The 19,942-nt window shown below is 41.7% G+C and overlaps 1 protein-coding gene across 1 annotated transcript in view; it reads left to right on the forward strand.

Annotated features, from left to right (window-relative positions):
- LOC119427360 (zinc finger and SCAN domain-containing protein 31) overlaps positions 1 to 9,217 on the forward strand; it is a 31,114-nt gene extending 21,897 nt beyond the window's left edge. Inside the window, exons 2-3 of the mRNA XM_037694965.1 lie at positions 6,640 to 7,704; positions 9,204 to 9,217. Coding sequence (XP_037550893.1) covers positions 6,711 to 7,704; positions 9,204 to 9,217 — 1,008 coding nt within the window. The 5' untranslated portion in view covers positions 6,640 to 6,710. The remainder of the gene's footprint in view (positions 1 to 6,639; positions 7,705 to 9,203) is intronic.
- Positions 9,218 to 19,942: the final 10,725 nt, after the last annotated feature.

Consider the following 19,942-nt stretch of genomic DNA (forward strand, 5'->3'; position numbering starts at 1 on the left):
TGGATGTTGTAGGGTTGTGATGGCTTACGCGACTCTGCAATATTGCGTGGACATCGGGGGAAGTTCCCTTGGATTGGCAGACCGGGGTGGTGGTCCCCCATTCAAAAAGGGGGGCCGTAGATTGTGTTCCAACTACAGGGGAATCACGCTCTTAAGCCTCCCTGTTAAGGTCTATTCGGGGGTTCTGGAGAAGAGGGTCCGTCGGATAGTCAAACCTCGGATTCAGGAGGAACAGTGCGGTTTTCATTCTGGCCGTGGAACACTGGACCAGCTCTACACTCTCAGCAGGGTCCTGGAGGGTGCGTGGGAGTTTGCCCAACCGGTCTACATGTGCTTTGTGGACTTGGAGAAGGCATATGACCGCATCCCTTGGGGAACCCTGTGAGGGATACTCCTGGAGTATGGGGTACCGGGCCCTTTGATACGAGCTGTTAGGTCCCTGTATGACCGGTGTCAGAGCCTGGTCCGCATCGCCAGCAGTTAGTCGGGCTTGTTCCCGGTGAGAGTTAGACTCCGCCAAGGTTGCCCTTTGTCACCGATTTTGTTTATAACTTTTATGGACAGAATTTCTAGGCGTAGCCAAGGTGTTGAGGGGATCTGTTTTGGTGGCCTTAGGATTGCGTCTCTGCTTTTTGCAGATGATGTGGTTTTATTGGCTTCATCAGATCATGATCTACAGCTGCAGCTGGAGTGGTTCGCCTCTGAATGCGACGCGGCCGGGATGAAGATCAGTTCCTCCAAATCCGAGGCCATGGTCTTGAGCCGGAAAAGGGTAGAGTGCCCTCTCTGGGTCAGGGAGGAGGTCCTACCCCAAGTGGAGGAGTTCAAGTATCTTGGGGTCTTGTTCACGAATGAGGGAAAAATGGAGCGTGAGATCGATAGGCAGAAAGGTGCAGCGTCTGCATTGAAGCAGGCGCTGTACCGGTCTGTCTTGGTGAAGAGAGAGCTGAGTCAAAAGGCAAAGCTCTCAATTTACCGATCGATCTACGTTCCTACCCTCATCTATGGTCGCGAGCTTTGGGTTGTGACCGAAAGAATGAGATCTCGGATACAAGTGGCCGAAATTAGTTTTCTCCGCAGGGTGTCTGGGCTCTCCCTTAGAGATAGGGTGAGAAGCTCAATCATCCGCGAGGGACTCAGAGTAGAGCCGCTGCTTCTCCACGTCGAGAGAAGCCAGTTGAGGTGGCTTGGGCATCTGTTTAGGATGCCTCCTGGACGCCTCCCTGGTGAGGTGTTCCAGACACGTCCCACCGGAAGGAGGCCCAGAGGATGACCTAGGACACGCTGGAGGGACTATGTTTCTCGGCTGGCTTGGGAACGCCTCGGGATTCCCCCGGAAGAGCTGGCCCAAGTGGCTGGGGAGAGGGAAGTCTGGGCTTCCCTACTTAGTCTGCTACCCCCGCGACCCGACCCCTGATAAGCGGAAGAAAATGGATGGATGGGTAAACAACCCCTTAGACTATGTCTAAATGTTTCTTTTGGGGGGGGGGTTTGCAACAATCCACTTTTTTTTTTTTTTTTTTTTACTTCCGATCCCGATCCCTAAATCTGGATATCGGCCAATATCCTCATCATTATTGATTTTATGAGGCTGTAATAATCTCCTCTCTATTGGCAAGTACAATTTGTACAAATATATGCATGCATGTCCAAAAAGCCAGCTTGAGTTAATTTTTATTAATGTTGAATAAGTTTCAAAGTTAGAATTAAATTCTGTTAACACAAAACAAGTTTTTTTTTTCCCGTCATTAAAGTGGATATTAAAGTGATTAATTTAAGTGATTGTTTGTTTAAAGTTATTTTATATATTTTTTTAAATAAGGGGCAGATATAAGAAATTTTTTTTCGTCTTTCTGCACCCTTTTCATTCAATTTTTTTTTAATGATTTTGTTTATTTTGTCTCTTTTAAATGAATGAAAAAATAAATTAAATTGCTTTAAACACTGCAGTTCATGACATAAACCAACACAGACATGTTCCTGTTTTTACCAAAAAAGTCCATGCTCAATAATTAGGGCTGGGTACCTTTCTAAAAAACTTGGTATCGGTACCGGTGTCGGTACCTTCACTTCGGTGTCGGTTCTTGGATGGTTCTTTTTTCTGTTCCAATTTTGTAATTATTATTAGTTCTAACAAGAATAAAATTATGTTCCACATTACAGTACAAATTGTGAGCTTTATTTTTTAACTTAGGTATTTTTCTATTCCAAGCAGTTTTCTTACATAAAAATAAACAAATAATTTTCATGTCAAAAGACCAGTTTCAAACAAGTGACACATCAGTGTCTAATGCTCACTGCTGCACACTGAGGACCTTTTCACTTAACAGTTTTTCTTCAGAAACAACATGTCTGCTTTCTTTGGACACAAACAAGCCCACTCCTGGCTTATGGTGTCTCCAGCAGTAGAAAATGTTCACTCTGAGGGTGTGGATGATGCTTGTTGCACACACAGATACCTGGTTGTCAGTTTGATAGCACTGACATATTGTCCCTCACATTCCACCAGCAGGTCACTGGATTCACTGAGGTTAGGGGTGATGCAGACATCTGCACCTCTGTGTCTCTTTCTGAATCTTCTCTGTGGTTCACGAGAGTTTAGGGCTCTGATCATCTCCCTAATTGACATGAGAACAAAACATCAACAATAACATGGTTGTGTTATTATTTATTACTCAAAAAACATTATCTAGGCTGAGAGATAAAAGCTTAACTGGTCAACAAAATCCTTTACAGTTTAACTTACCTCCACCATGCAGCTTCCACTGTAGAAAAAGCAGCAAACTTTTTTAACAACAAAGTTTGTGACTGTCCTGTGGCCCTGATCTCGCTTTTCTTTTGTCCTCTTCACATCAGGGTCAGAACCTCCTGTGAGGAGAACATTAAAATAAACACTGAACATTAGTGAACTGTTTAAGCAGCTGACTGGATGGATGAGCACATTTTTACAAGCTAAGCTTTATCTGTTACTGTCCATCTTTAGTTAGCTTCTGATTTTAGCTAGCTACATAGATACCCATAAAATAAATTTACACACTAATAACTTAAGAAGTTAGCGTTACATGGATCATAGTTTATTTCACCGCAATGCATGTGTTAAGCTGCAGTAACGTTAACAAACGTAAACTCACCAGCTGAAACACAGAGCCGTCCTCAGAGTTCTTTGATGAAGAGGAGTCTGGTCGTGGAGATAATGAATCAGGACGTTCAGGCTCTCTAACACTCACAGGCAGACTTTAATGCTGAGAGGGGGGGGGGGGGGGGGAGAGACTGCTGAACTCCTCTCTCCTCGCAGTGTAAAACATGGAGCAACTTTCTGCACACGTGAACCCTGTCTGTGGGCGTCACCAGCACCATAGACATACATTATACATAGATTAGGTGCAGCAGCTCTATACAGCTCTGGGTGTAAACAGTAGTCTGTTGTCATATGTCTGGTGTTTTACCTGCCTGCATGCTGAAACCACGTGACACGTTACAGCCAATACCGAAACTTGACACCAAAAGAAGAGTGACGTTTCAATACATACACCGACCAGTGCAGTTCGATCGGTGCCATAAAAGAACCTCGGTTCGGTACTCAGCCCTAGTCGACACACAGCTTTGGATTTGCACTTGTCTCTCAAGAAAGCCATAATGTTCGACAACAGGAGACCACAATGAGTTGCTAGGCTGCTAATGCTGCGCGTGTTGCAAGATAATAGCGCCGTGCTGAAACACGTTTAGGAACTTTAGTTTCACGGTGCATAATCTCTCGTTAATAAAAGTTTGAGTGAAAAAATAACCGAAACAGTCCGCAGGTGGACCAAACCGAACATGCTGTACCAAAATGGTTCATTACACCATATGTATCATTACACTTCTACTAGAAACAAAGCAAGACAGCAACCTGCAATGTCTGCAGAGCCACTGTACCGAGAGGAGGAAGCTCCATTGCGACCTACAATACAACGAAGTTAATCAAATATAGCACCACATTAAACCGCGGTAAAGTTAGTTTTACGTTGGACATTCGAGCTCCATGTTTTTCTTGTTCAGTTCGAAGCAGGCAGTCTGGTTTCAGTCAGCCATGCTCAATCTGCCCCGCTCAGTCTGCCCTTCTTGAAGGAGGGGCAGACTGAGCGCGGCTGACTTAAATCAGACTGCCTGCTTCAGATTGAATGAGAAGAACACACCGCTTAAGTCACGTAGCTTGAATGTTTACTGAGAAATTGCTAAACTTCATTGTAATTAATGTCCAACCGCTATCATTTGTAGAAAACAAAGGATTTTGCAAGCCAAGATATAGTTTACCCTCAAGGAGATATTTGCCAGTACAACAGTAGACGATCAATAAACAAAAAAGCATATGAATTGAAAATAACAAGAAAATTATATATATATATATATATATATATTTATTATAAGAAACAAAAACAGCTACATTATAAAGCGATGTAAAATACTTAAAACAGGAACATGTCTATGTTGGTTTATGCCATGAACTTAGCAGATGTTTAAAGCCCTTACATTTTTTATTTTATTTTTTAATTCATTCATTCATTTAAAATAAACAAAATGAACAAAACAAATTCATCAAAAAGAAAAAAAAACATGGAATGAAAACAGTGAAGAAAAGAAAAAAAATTGCATAATATCTGCCCTTTATTTAAAAAAATATATAAAATAACTTTAAACAAACAATCACTTAAATTAATCACTTTAATATCTACTTTAAAGCTAGGAATTAAAAAACATGTTTTGTGTTAGCAGAATTTAATTCCAACTTTGAAACTTATCCAACATTTTTTTTTTTTTTTTAGATGGCTTCCCTTCTCCCCTTACAGCCATCCTCTCCACACCATTATTGTGAAATATTTATTCTAGTGATTATCTAGTGTAGTTTTTTTTTTTTTTAAATAGGATGGAAAGAAAGAAAAGACAAAGTATGACTCCGAAATATACACAGAGAGCGCACACGGCAAAACACCCGGCCACTGTCTGTTCACCTGCAAAGAACATGACAAAACACAGCAACAAAATACATATGTATAAAGAACTTAAAATATTCATGGCTTTGCAGTAAGTTTCCATAAATATATATACCCATACCTACGCCTATATACATACATACATACACATGAATATACATTTATCTATATATCTACATATAAAGCCTACATAAGCATCCCTGCATCTATTTGTGTGTGGTTGCGAGCATGCATAAGTGTATAAGGCTTCTCTAATAGAACATTTAATAGTAACCGTGAAGCAGCAGAGACCCGACGCCCAAGACCAGAGGCAGACGAAAAAGGGGGGACCAGAGCCCAAGACCCCAGGAGGGACCCCGACCGCGGAGCCCCCAGGGCCAGCCACACAGGACGAACCACTCACCCACCCCCCAGTTCAGACCACAGGGGAGAACCGGAAGATCCCCACCAGCGACCACATACAGTGACCCCCCGGGGCCAACAGCGACAAACTCATAGGCCCCCGCCGGAACCTGCCGCACCGATGCAGGTCCAGGCCCGGGCACCGAGGACTCACACCACCCAGGCCAAGGCCTGACAGGGCCAGAGGACCCAAGCCCCACCAGGCAGACACCAGGCCGAGCCGACAAACGCCCAAGCGCCCAGCCCCCGACACCAAGGGCCCCAAGCGCGCCGGCAGGCAAGGGCACACCCCACCAGGGGGCCGCGCGATAGGGGTGCGATGCCAAGCATCCCCATTTGTATCAAAGAGGGGGCAGTCTGAGTCTCGGCCTAACAAATACACATTCATACACAGACACAATCACACAGTCACACCGCTAAAGTCACGTAGCTTGAATGTTTACTGAGAAATTGCTAAACTTCATTGTAATTAATGTCCAACCGCTATCATTTGTAGAAAGCAAAGGATTTTGCAGCTTGACTGAATACTTGCAGCCAAGATATAGTTTACCCTCAAGGAGATATTTGCCAGTACAACAGTAGACGATCAATAAACAAAAAAGCATATGAATTGAAAATAACAAGAAAAAATATATATATATATTTAACCAAACAATCACTTAAAATGAATCACTTTAATATCCACTTTAAAGCTAGGAATTAAAAAAACATGTTTTGTGTTAGTAGAATTTAATTCTAACTTTGAAACTTATCCAACATTAATAAAACTTACCTTAATTTGCCTTTTTGGACATGCATGCATAGATTTGTACAAGTGGTACTTGAGAGGAGATTATTACAGCCTCATAAAATCAATAATGGTTGCCATTTTATTTTAACTTGTTAAAAAAAATTTAATTTGTATTTATCTTTTATGATTGTCTGTTGTTGTCATTGTTGTCCACTGTTGTCATCACTCTTTGTTAAAAATTTAGGCATCTCTTGTTAATGAGTCCCTGAGGCTCAATGGGATTAACCTGTATAAATAAAGGTGGAATGAAAAAAATAATGATGATGATGATATCAAAATGATATCCATATCCAGATTTAGGTATCGGGATCGGATCAGCAGTTAAAAAAATGTGGATTGTGCATCCCCAGTAGATTGCTATCACCGTGCTGGGCACCCCTGATCTAAAGGATAATTCTCATTTGCAGAATTAAAATTTCACTCAAATCTGTAAAATGTTTTATTTTATCGCTTGCTTTTTTTTTCTTCTTTCCCCAGAACTCCCACACTTTCTTTGTAAGGAGATTTGTACTGGACAGCAGCTCTGTAACCAGGACAGCAACTCCAGGATGGATCATGGAGAGCCAGAATCGTTGGAATTTAAAGAGGAACTGGAGGAACCAGAACCTCCACAGATTAAAGAGGAATTTGAGAAACCAGAGCCTCCACAGATTAAAGTGGAATTTCAGAAACCAGAGCCTCCACGGATTAAAGAGGAATTTAGGGAACCAGAATTTCCCTGGATTAAACTGGAAATTGAAGAACCAGAACCTCCACAGATTAAAGAGGAACTTGAGGAACCAGAACCTCCAAATATTAAAGAGGAACTTGAGGAAACAAAGTCCCCACAGATTAAAGAGGAACCAGAAACTCCTCAGATTAAAGAGGAATTTAAGGAACTAGAACTTCCCTGGATTAAAATAGAAATTGAAGAACCAGAACCTCCACAGATTAAAAAAGATTTAAAGATACCAGAACTTCCACTGATTAAAGAGGAATTTAAGGAACCAGAATTTCCCTGGATTAATATGGACATTGAAGAACCAGAATTTCCACAGATTAAAGTGAAACTTGAAGAATCAGAACCTCCACAGATTAAAGAGGAACTTGAGGAACCAGAACCTCCACAGATTAAAGATGAACACAAAGAGCTCTGCATCAGCCAGGAGGAAGAACTGCTGGTTTTAAAACAGAAGACCTGTATAATGAGTCAAACTGATAAAGAAAGTTCTGACAATAAAACAGAATCAAATAGCAAAGACAATGTTTTTGAAGCGAAGAGCCGAAATCAGGAAGGAAGCTCTAAAACCAGTAACGGGTTGTTAAAATGTAACATTTGTGGAAAAACCTTTCATAAGGCCAGTTTATTGAAGCGACATCACATTACTCACACAGGTGAGAGACCATATCCCTGCACTGTATGTCAGAAAAGTTTTCGAAGTAAAAGTAATATGCAGCTCCACATGAGAACACATACTGATGAAACACCATATTCTTGCAAAACGTGTGGAAAGGTTTTCAGATTTCGAAGTGGTTTCATGATCCACACCAGAACTCACACTGGTGAGAAGCCCTACTTTTGTGAAACTTGTGGGAAAAGATTTTCTAACAGCCCAGCTTTCAAAAACCACAAGTTAATCCATACAGGGGAGAGGCCACATTCATGCAAGACCTGTGGTAAAAAATTTAACAGACATAGCCATTTAAGTCGGCACACAAAAATTCACACTGGCGAAAAGTTGTTTCTTTGTCAAACCTGTGGGAAAGGTTTTGGTTGCAGGAATCATTTAACACGACATATGACAAGTCATACCGGTGAGAAGCCCTACACTTGTACAACCTGTGGTAAATGTTTCAGCAGGAGCAGTCATTTATCAAACCATGAGAGAAATCACACGGAAGACAAACCATTCTTTTGTAAAGCTTGTGGAAAAACCTTCTCTGATAAGGCTGCTCTTTCAAAGCACACACGCACGCATAAAAAAAGACGTCATTCATGCAAGACATGTGAGAAAAGTTATGGGAGTAAGAGTCATTTGAATCGGCACATGAAAATCCACAGTTAAGCTTTAAGGCTGAAACTTTTAGGTTCAAACATTTATGTAGTGATTTGTTCTTAACCAAAATAAAACAAAAATGAACCTAAGCCACTGAAGAGCTGCTGACTGTGGCTCTGGGTTGATGCGTCATCCTCCTGGATCCAATGAATAAACATGGTTCTTCTGTAGAACATTTATTGATCTTGAGTTTTATACTTACAGTCTGGCTTAGTTACACCAAAAGGTTCAGATAATAGCGTGAAGCAATTAAATAACAAAAGATGACAACGATGATTACGTGACGACGGTCAAAAACTGTTTGTTTCAGCCGCAATCAGCACACCTGCTGAGCGGTTACCTGTGACTCCTTTTTAACCACACATGATGTCACTCACTATGACTTTCAGGTATTCCACCAAACAAAAAATAAATGGATAAACACCAAAAAATATGGCTCTATTTCTATTTCTAAAAAACCGGCCCCTAATTGTAAATGGCAGCTGATGTTACAATTAACTTTTAATATGAAAGTACAGAGCAATGACAACAATAATGAAACAGAAATTATGCCCAATAATACCCAACATGTGCATGTCACCACACATAACATTAACTACTTTCAGCTTCTGTTAATAGGCATAGCTTCGAGACAGGTCTTTCTAGGATGTTTGTTTTTGTCTGAAGGCTCACAGAGCATAACAGGCCTTTTTTTTTTTTTGTCTGAAGGCTCACAGAGTGTACCTGACCTTTTTTGTCTGGAAAGGTTTTCAACACTCTGCCCAGAAACCAAGACCCTTGTGGAGCTACAGGATCCATCACGACGACTGTCTCCAGGAAAAAAAAATTATCCTCTCTTGGTTCATTTTTGTTGCTTTTGAAGTAATGGGAGGTACTCTTGCACCCATTTTTTCCAAAACAAATCTGCAAGATATTGGATTTGTCGCCATCTCCTCTTAACATCGTCACATACACATCATCCTTGTTAAACAATCCAGGTGATAAAACTGGTTTTCCTTTCGTCAGGAGAATGTGGTTAGGCGTGAGTGTGTAGTGAACTAGGCCTCCGACCTCAACCTGTCTCTGAAGACCTTCAGGGGACAGGAACTGTTATTTCATTGATCTGAATCCAGAAATACAAATTATCTCATCAAGAGACTATTTAATTGTATCCTGAATTAATCAATTGAAAGAACACTCTTCCATTTTACATTATCATTACTATTTTAAGATATCTTGATAATCAGAGTGTGTTTAGTTCATACCATTTCTAAATGTTGAAGTGAACCACTCATTTAAATCAACTGTGAAACAGTTTTAATGATTTTTAAACCTCATTAGACTTAGAAATCAAGTTAAATGTCTATTTACAAAGTAATTGTGCATTTTGATCTTCTGTCTGAATGAGCGGATTTGATGTCGGTCAGAAGTCAGAAAGCAAGTTATGAGAACGAAGTGCCTTGTTTTTAAACCTAGCAGACAGTAAATAAGGGTGCATTCACACCAGCCCTGTTTAGTCCGCTTTAATCGAACTCTAGCTCGTTTTCCTAGAAAGTCCGGTTCGTTTAGGGAGGTGTGAACGCACCATCGAACTCTGTCACGGAACAAAAAGGCGAACTCTGGCCCAGGCTAAAACCTAGGTCTCGGTCCGGTAGAAGCAAACTCTAGCGCGGTTTGAGTATAATGTGAATGTAAACAGACCGAGCCCCGCTCCGCAGGGTAAACAAACACGCATTTCTCTGACCTTATATGGAGCCGTCAGCTGCCTTGTGTGGAAAAACAACATTCTCCATGGTCTTCTGTCTCATCTTCTGCTCATGCCAAGTCCATTTTTGAAAAATGACAAAATATAACTCCTAAAACTGCTAAAACTTGATGCCACTTCGTTTTTGTTTTTATTTACAGAAGAAGACGTGTCTTCAGAGGTTTTTGTGTCGTTTCTTTCAGTAGTTCTTGGTGCAGCGCCCCCACAGGCGAGAGGGGGAATAGGTTGGTTCAACAGGTTGACTCAACTGCACAGTGCAGTGTGAATGCAAACGCACCATCTCAAATGTAAACAAAAGGTCATGAATATTGGTCCCGAACTGAACCGAGTCTACCGGACTATCAGGTGTGAAAACGACCTAAGAAGCTGGCACCTGCAAAGTTTCTCACTTCTTCAAAATATTTTTCTCATCTTTACTAACCGTTCCTAAACATTCCTGCATCCTCTCTTGACTTCTAATAACCCTCTGACATCACTGAAACACCGCCCCTGCTGGTTGTTTCAACCAATCAGGAAGTACCAAGTGACAGGAAGTGAGTACTCTTTAAAAAGTCAACACTTCCTGGGACTATTCAGTCTTCTTTCAGTCTTCCTTGAGTTTATGAAGTCTTCCCAGGAGTATTCCACTTCTGAGTGGAATTTCTGACTGAAGTCTTACTGAGAGTTCCTAAGGAACTTTCAGATATAATCAATAGCTGATGGATTTGACTGTGAGACAAGGGTCCGTCCATCCCAGCGGAGTCACAGCTCCTCGCTGTGAACTCACCCGGGCGTAACGCCCTACAACTTCGAAGGAAGCTTGTTCTGTTGAACGGAGTAAATCGTCACGACTTCGAACGATGACCAGCCACCCTGACCGGAGACGCTGAAAGGTAGCGTGCATAGGGCCATCTATACTGGAGCTGATCCATCCACTGCAAAGGTAAAGAGACGTCACGAGTTGTCACGCACTAAGTGGACTGGGGGTTTGAGCTGGTGTTGAAAGAAGAGTGCTAATTCTGGTCAACAAACACACATCTTCCTTCATCCATCTTCCTTTTAAATCTATTTCTTCTCTTTAACTTCTATTTGCCAGTAATCTAGATGCCTTCCTAGGTGAATCGGCCTCGATCAGTAATGTTCTGCTGTCTTGTTAGTAAAGCATGCCAAGTTTATTAATCAGAAACAGATCAGCAAATCAATGTGTACATGTTTTGGTGTTAAATTTTGATTCTGTTAAATAAATGACCGCATTTATTCTGATGGGTCAAAGATAAAATGGCGTCTCATGTCACTGATTAAACAATCCACTCACAGTTGTCTCGGTCACATGGCAGAAATTTAACTTGAAAAAGAAAGAATCCGTTGTAATTAACAATTAATATTCTTTGTGCTTGAACTAGCTTTAAGAATAATTAATTAGTGTGTCTACAGCAAAGCTGTCCTGACATCACTACAAGTGGTTCCAAATCAGTGGGACCATCTGAGAATTTAGTGAGGGGTTGACCATTCAATATAGCCTCAACCTCGCACAAAATGGTCTGCATCATCATCCAGCGTTTGAAGATGTAACACAGAGGTAAGAACTTTTTTTTACCATCCGAATAGCACATTCCCAGACTCCTCCAAAGTGCACTGCTGCAGATGGATTAAAGTTCCACTTGATGCCATCTTGCAATAACACTCTGTATCTGATTATGGCTTATAGATTTAAGTGCTTCCCTCAGTCCTTTCTCTGCTCCCACCACATTTGTGCCATTATCTGAGCGGATTGAAGACACTTGTCCTCCTCGACTGATAAATCTTCCCAAAGCATTAATGCATTCATCAGTGTTTAAAGACAAAGCCACTCCCAAATGAACAGCTCTGCTTGTCAAACAAGTAAAGATGACACCATAACGCTTGCAGTAGCTTTGTCCTCTCTTCGCCTCCAAAGGACCAAAATAATCCACCCATATGTGTGTAAAGGAAGGGAGATCTGGAAGGAGCCTTTCCTTTGGCAGGTCCGCCATTTTCTGCTCGCCCAACTTTCCTTTGTGTCATCTGCAGAAGCTACATTGTGATATGATTTTTCTCACAGCTAATGTGGCATTTGTTATCCAAAATCTTTTTTGTAGTCTTGACAGCATATGATTTCTGCCGTTGTGGCCAACTTGTTGGTGCATTTGTCTCTAAATTAGTGTGGAGGCATGTTCTTTTGACAGTATGAGTGGATGCTTTGTTTCTTCTGGTAAAGCTGACTTATTCAAGTGGCATCCAACTCTCAAAAGTCCATCCTCTAGACACGGGTCTAGTTTGTAAATAGAGTAATCTCTTGGTACAGGTTTTCCAACTGATAGTGCTGCAATCTCTTTTTTGAACCTCTTCTGCTGACTGTATAGAATAATGGAAATTTCAGCATCCAAAAGATCCTCAACTGATAAAGTTCGATTTATTGCTTTTTTGGCCCTCTCCATCGCATTAATTTCTCTGCACCTGTCTTAAGAGAATACAACTTTTTTCCCCCTTTGTTTCAATTGCAGAAGAACCCTTTTCTATTGAATAAACCAGGCAGCTGCCACCTTAAGCTTGCTCCGATCTGAGAAATATGAAAGGAGCTGATCTGTGGCATTAGGAGAGTCCTGAACGATGATGTTTACTGTGGCATCTCTTTTCACCTCAACATCTTTTTTCATTCATTCAGCCTTTATTTAAACAGATAAATCACATTGAGCCTTGAAGACTCATTTACAAGTGAGACCTGTTTGGACAGACAAAAACAGTGGTTAACTGGACACATGTAGGAGTTGGAGGCGGAAAAAAAATTCCTATCAGACTTTTTTTTTTTTTTGTCTGAGGAAAAAAAAAAACTCTAAAATTCAAAAAACACCCCGCACAAACAGCACATAGTGACGTAGACATTCTGCAAATGGAGACAAGAGCGGTCAGCAATGTTCATAGATGCTCTTGAGGTCACTGTAAGAGTTCTGATAAGCATGTAATAATCAGTCAATGTCCTCCGGTGAGATCCATAAACATTCTCGAGGTATGTCAAGGAATGGCCAAGAATAACGACTATGAGAATCCAAGAGTCCTGAAATGATGACACAAAGTTTATTCAGCTGGTTCCATCTGGTTATCAGTTGGAAATTCCTCAGGGAGGGGGTGGTGAGCATCAGATCACATTTTCTCCAGGCAAATTCAGATAAGATGACCTTCAAGGCCAGCCAAGGGTGCCAAATTCAGATAAACACACAGTTGTTTTGGAGACAGGCAGAACTTAATGACATCTACCTTCAGTCTGTGTTGGTCGACACGGTTCCGAAATGTCCAAAATACATGGCCACACCAATGGAACGTGACTGAGTAAAATCCCCAAGATCTGATCCATTCAGACCAAAGCATTTGAGTCTGGGTACTCGAGACACGAACCAAGCCATCATAAAGGCAAGCAGCGTGATCGGGTCCAAATTTGCTGCTGACGACTTCCTTGATTGTAGATAAAACCAGCACCAGCTGAATCCAAAAAAGCAGGAACCAGTGATTGAAAATCCAATTAAATATGCATCCTTAAAATCCACAAATGGCAGCAGAGAAAGACACATCATCAAGTCTTCCAAGTCGAAGAGATATCCAGCTGTGTGCGTGCCAACAGGGCAAATCGGCTCGCCTAAAGCCTGTCTTCTCTTCGAAGAAATGTTGTAAATTGAGTTGAGGAACCAACTGATCAAAGAAGTCCACAATTATGGTTCGGAAGATATGCAAGAGAGGCTCACAAGCAGTTTCACAGACAGACAGAGCAGCAAAGCAAAGCAGAGAGGGAGGGAGAAGCATCCGATCTCGGCGAGAGCAAGTGGTGAAGTGAACCCTTCTCCATTAAATAAACCAGGCAGCTGGTAGGAATTGTGGTTTCAAGATTGTCTGAAAATCACTTCCTTTCTGGTTCAAGAAGAAACTTTGGCCCCTCGATTTAACTTCTTCCATTAAGTAAATATCTCACCTTCATTGCTCTAGAAGCACAATCTGCAGGATTGTCCTTGGTGTTAATGTATCTCCACCGCGATACATGGTTGCATCTCTGATGATTGACACCTGATTTGCCACAAATGTGCAAAAACACGTCTTCATTTTTTATGTACCTGAGCACCGAAGTGCTGTCTGTCCAGAAAACTGATTGATCTAATTGCAGCTCCAATTCTGCTCTCAGCATCTGTTCCACTCGAACTACTAGAACAGCAGCTGTGAGATGAGGAATAGTTATCTGTTTCAAAGGAGTCACTCTTGCCTTTCCCAACAAGAAGGAAACATAGACCTTTCCCTTGTCATTTTCAATCCTGAGGTAAGTGAATGTGCCAAATCCAACCACTGGCATCAGAAAAGTTGTGCATCTGAGCCTTAATAGGCTGTCCAAAATATTTGGGCTTCATGCAGCTTGCAACTTGTTTTTTGTAGTGTTTTGGCCTGGTGGGACTGGTAGCCCTGTTTTCGTTTTTTCTTTTTTAGGGGTTTTGTAGATTTAGTCTGGTATCAGCAGCGGCTTCGACGGCCTTGTATAGGGTTGGCCCGCTGCTGTAGCTTTTTGTTTGGTTTGGCCAACTCACCAGGTCCATCTTTGATTTATATTTTGGGTTTTGTTTCTCGGATGGACATGGGAACTGGGGGTTCCTGGTCTTTTTTCTTTTTTTTCAGGAAGCAGCAGCTTTTATAATAAATTGAACGTTGAACCCATATTTGTGTCTCGTGTCCTCCTTTTAATAAGTTATGTTCATGGTGGACATAACAGCTCTGTCCGCAGAGTGTTCAGACTTCATACTCAAGCGTCCATCCTGAGCCAAGAAGATCTCTCTGCAGACAAATTCGGAAGGTGTATCTGGAAAGCCACATCTGATTGGACGATAAAACAATGGGCATGTCTGGAGGGTCACACATAATTGGACGATAGAAAATGGGTGTATCCGGAGGGCCACATCTGATTGGACAATAGTAAAATGGGCGTGTCTGGAGGGCCACATTTGATTAGATGGAAAAAAAAAGGCTGAACCAAAAAAACAAGCTGTTTGTCTTAATCTGTGGTGTTAATCAGTTTGACATTAGCGGCGTCTCAGGTTCAACATTGTCTGGACCCACTCCCACCATCATTGCCACAGTTTATCTCCCCCCCCCCCCCCCCCAAGATCTCACAAAGATTTTTTTAATGATTTTTCTGCACATTAAAGACATTAATTTGGATTATCTTTCATATAGTATTACCTCCACTCTGATACCTGGACATCTTCTGACTCCTGATCAACTTACTGCTCAATATAATAATCACTTAACCCATATTCTCAACTCCCTTGCTCCTGTTAAAACACAATCTGTTACCTTTACTCATTCTGCCCCCTGGTTTACTCTTGAACTCCAGTCCATCAAAACCAAATGTTGTCAACTGGAACGACTATAAAAAATCTGGTCTTACCATTTATCTGCTATCCATCTGCTCCCTAAACAGGTCTCTCTTGAAAATGAGTTCTCGTGACTCAATGAGACTACCTGTATAAATAAAGGGTAAATGAAAAAAAACATACGGACATCTACGTCTCTCAGACATCACATTACAAGATCTGTATCTCGCAAACTAAATATGCTTTCTACTCTGGCCTCATTTCCTGTAAAAAAGGTAAAACCAAGATCCTGTTTTCATTGTTAAACAATACTTTTCATCCCCCTGACTCTCTTCCCTCTCACTTCTATTCAGATGACACCTGTAATTCTCTCGTTTTTTTGTTTTTTTTATGATAAAATCAGAAAAATTCATCAGCAACTTTGTCCTGTCTCTCCTCTTCCTCCCTCCTCTGAACCTTCTCCCCTCAGTCAGCCTTTTTCTGTCTTTCAGCTTCCTTCTGCCTCTGAAATAACCGAATTCATTCTGAAATCCAAGCCCTCTACTTGTTCTCTTGATCCTCTCCCAACAGTGCTTGTAAAATCTTGCCTTTTTTCATTTCTCCCTATAATTTTTGCCATTATTCACTCATTTCTTTCTTCAGGAACTGTCCCAACTATCTTCAAAATGGCAGTTGTCACTCCAATCCTTAAAAAGACTGGATTGGATCAAAATATTTTCAATAATCTTTGCCATATTTCTAACCTTCCATTCATCTCCAAAATTCTGGAAAAAACAGTCGCTTCTCAACTCTACCTCCATTTAACCAAAAAACGGTCTATACGAACAGTTCCAGTCTGGTTTCTGCCCCGGTCACAGCACAGAGTCTGCTCTCCTTAGAATCACTAACACTCTTCTCATGGCAGCAGATTCTGGTTTACTTTCTCTTCTCATCCTCCTCGATTTTATTGCGCCGTTTGATACTATGTCCCACAGCATCCTCCTCCGCAGACTTTAATTTGCTGGCATCACCCATACACCCCTCGCTTGGTTTCAGTCATATTTCTCTGGCCGCACTCAGTTCATCCAATTTAAGTCATTCAGATCCCACTCCTCCCCTGTGAATTCAAGTGTGCCCCAAGGCTCTGTCCTGGGGCCTCTTCATCATCTACCTTCCCCCCCTTGGCAATATCTTCCGTAAATTTAATATTCACTTTCATTGTTTTACCGATGACACCCAGCTCTTCTTATCCACTGCACCTAATTATTCATTTCCTCCTTCCTCCCTCACTTCCCTCTTAGCTGAAATTAAATCCTGGTTTACATCTAACTTCCTTCAATTAAACAGTGATAAAACAGAGTTTATACTCATCGGCACTAAATCCACTATATCTAAAGTAAACAGTTTTTCCCTCACCATTGACAGCTCCATGGTTTCTCCCTCCCCTCACGTTAAGAGTCTGGGTGTCATTCTTGACAGCACTCTCTCTTTTCACTCTCATAAATAATATTAATTCAATTCAGTTTATTTATATAGCGCCAAATCACAATAAAGTTGTCTCAGGGCACTTTACAGGAACATTCACATACATAAAAGCCAATTAGTAAAGTTCTCTATCTAAGGAATCCAGCCGACAAGTTGAATCTTGGCTTTGTTGCAGTCTCCCATCCGGAGCAAGCACAGTGGCAACAGTGGAAAGGAAAAACTCCCTTTTAAAAGGAAGAAACCTCCAGCAGAACCAGGCTCAGGACAAGCAGCCATCTGCTTTGACCGGCTGGTTGAGAGGACAGGAAGGAGAGACAGACGAACACAGAATAATAGGTCCAGGTGTATCTGAAAGACAAAAAAACAACAACACATGTTAAGGATAGAAAAAATAATTACAAATACCAAACAGGTTGAGCAGAGTAAGTAAAGACAGTAGAAGAGTGAAAATTGTGGTCAGTTTGTCCTCCAGCAGTCAAAGCCTATAGCAGCATAACTAAGAGACAGCTCAGGAAACCCAAGCCGACCCTAGCTATAGGATTTAGCAAAAAGGAAAGTCTTAAGCCTAGTTTTAAAACTGGATAATGTGTCAGCCTCACGGACAGAGATTAGAAGTTGGTTCCACAAGAGAGGAGCCTGATAACTGAAAGATCTGCCTCCCATTCTGCTTTTGTAAATTCTAGTGTTAAAGGTGGGAGCTGGCTGCTGGCCACTGGACCCGGAAACCACCTCCAGCTCACGTCTTTCCCCCCGGCTCGAACCTCCCTCACAAGTGTTAACTCACAATATCAATAAATCAAGGAAACATCAATTAAGTTTTATCAATTATATTAAAAAAAAGGCAGGAAAAGGTTACAATTTACAGCGCTGGAGTCTCCAGTCTGTGACGCGTTCACAGACCCAGAAGAAAAGCCCCAATGTCCCGTGTCATTACTCATTTATAGGGTCCTAGACTCCACCTTCGCAGAAGGGGAGCTCAACCTGTCATTGTATGAGGGGGCGTGGCTAAGTGTGATCTCAGTGGATCTTATGTGGTTCTGATGTGTTGGGAAATATGAGACGGTGCTTCAAAAGCCTTTCTAGGTGATGTGGCAAGCACATTAAACTCTATTCTGTGACAGATATTGAATCCCAGGGAGACAAGTTTTAGAGTTGCTGGCCCAGTTTAACCCAGTCAGAACCGGGCCATAATTTCATTATAATCCCGTCTCTGAGCAGATTCAAACCATAGGACCAGTCCAAAAATATCTTAACACTAGGAACCACAAGTAAACCTCCAGCCTGAAAGCGAAGTGCTCTGTTAGGAAAATATGGAACAATAAGATCTGTAATATAAGATGGAGCTAGGTTGTTGAGAGCTTTGTTGGTTAGAAGTAAGATTTTGAAATCTATTCTGGATTTGACAGGGAGCCAATGGAGAGAAACTAAAACTGGAGAGATATGATCTCTCCCAGTAACTCCAGTTAAGACTCTGGCAGCAGCATTTTGGATCAACTGAAGACGTTTTAAAGAAGTATTTGGACATCCAGATAATAAACCATTGCAATAGTCCAGTCTAGACGTGACAAATGCATGGACCAGTTTTTCTGCATCATTTTTAGATAAGACGTTTCTAATGTTAGTGATATTACGCAGGTGGAAGAAGGTGGTTCTAGTAACGTTTTTAATGTGGGGGATAAAAGACATGTCCTGATCAAAAATAACACCAAGATTTTTAACATTAGAGCTGGAGGACAGATTAATGCATCTAAGGAGGGAGAAAGACTGAAAAATTCATTCCTAAGGTGCTCAGGTCCAAAAACCAAAACCTCAGTCTTGTCTGTTCAACAGGAGAAAATTAAGGGCTATCCAGGTTTTTATGTCTTTAAGACATGCTTGTAGTCTAAGTAGCTGATTGGATTCATTGGGTTTAATGGACAAATACAGGTCCTTCTCAAAAAAATAGCATATTGTGATAAAGGTCATTATTTTCTATAATGTAATGATAAAAATGAAACTTTCATATATTTCAGATTCATTGCACACCAACTGAAATATTTCAGGTCTTTAATTGTTTTAATACTGATGATTATGGCATACAGCTCATGAAAACCCAAAATGCCTGTCCCAAAAAATTAGCATATCATGAAAAGGTTCTCTAAACAAGCTATTAACCTAACCATCTGAATCAACGACGTAACTCTAAACACCTGCAAAAGATTCCTGAGGCTTTTAAAAACTCCCAGCCTTGTTCATTACTCAAAACTGCAATCATGGGTAAGACTGCCGACCTGACTGCTGTCCAGAAGGCCATCATTGACACCCTCAAGCAAGAGGGTAAGACACAGAAAGAAATTGCTGAATGAATAGGCTGTTCCCAGAGTGCTGTATCAAGGCACCTCAGTGGGAAGTCTGTGGGAAGGGAAAAGTGTGGCAGAAAACGCTGCACAATGAGAAGAGGTGACCGGACCCTGAGGAGGATTGTGGAGAAGGGCCGATTCCAGACCTTGGGGGACCTGCGGAAGCAGTGGACTGAGTCTGGAGTAGAAACATCCAGAGCCACCGTGCACAGGCGTGTGCAGGAAATGGGCTACAGGTGCCACATTCCCCAGGTCAAGCCATTTTTTAACCAGAAACAGTGGCAGAAGCATCTCTGGGACTGCTGCTGAGTGGTCCAAAGTTATGTTCTCAGATTACAGTAAATTTTGCATTTCCTTTGGAAATCATGGTCCCAGAGTCTGGAGGAAGAGAGGAGACACAGAATTCACATTGCTTGAGGTCCAGTGTCAAGTTTCCACAGTCACTGGGGTGTCATGTCAGCTGCTGGTGTTGGTCCACTGTGTTTTATCAAGGGCAGGGTCAATGCAGCTAGCTATCAGGAGATTTTGGAGCACTTCATGCTTCCATCTGCTGAAAAGCTTTATGGAGATGAAGATTTCATTTTTCAGCACGACCTGGCACCTGCTCACAGTGCCAAAACCACTGGTAAATGGTTTACTGACCATGGTATTACTGTGCTCAATTGGCCTGCCAACTCTCCTGACCTGAACCCCATAGAGAACCTGTGGGATATTGTGAAGAGAAAGTTGAGAGACGCAAGACCCAACACTCTGGATGAGCTTAAGGCCGCTATCGAAGCATCCTGGGCCTCCATAACACCTCAGCAGTGCCACAGGCTGATTGCCTCCATGCCACGCCGCATTGAAGCAGTCATT

This window comes from Nematolebias whitei, chromosome 2, assembly GCF_014905685.2.
Source record: "Nematolebias whitei isolate Nwh7 chromosome 2, NemWhi1, whole genome shotgun sequence".
NCBI classification, from domain to species: domain Eukaryota; kingdom Metazoa; phylum Chordata; class Actinopteri; order Cyprinodontiformes; family Rivulidae; genus Nematolebias; species Nematolebias whitei.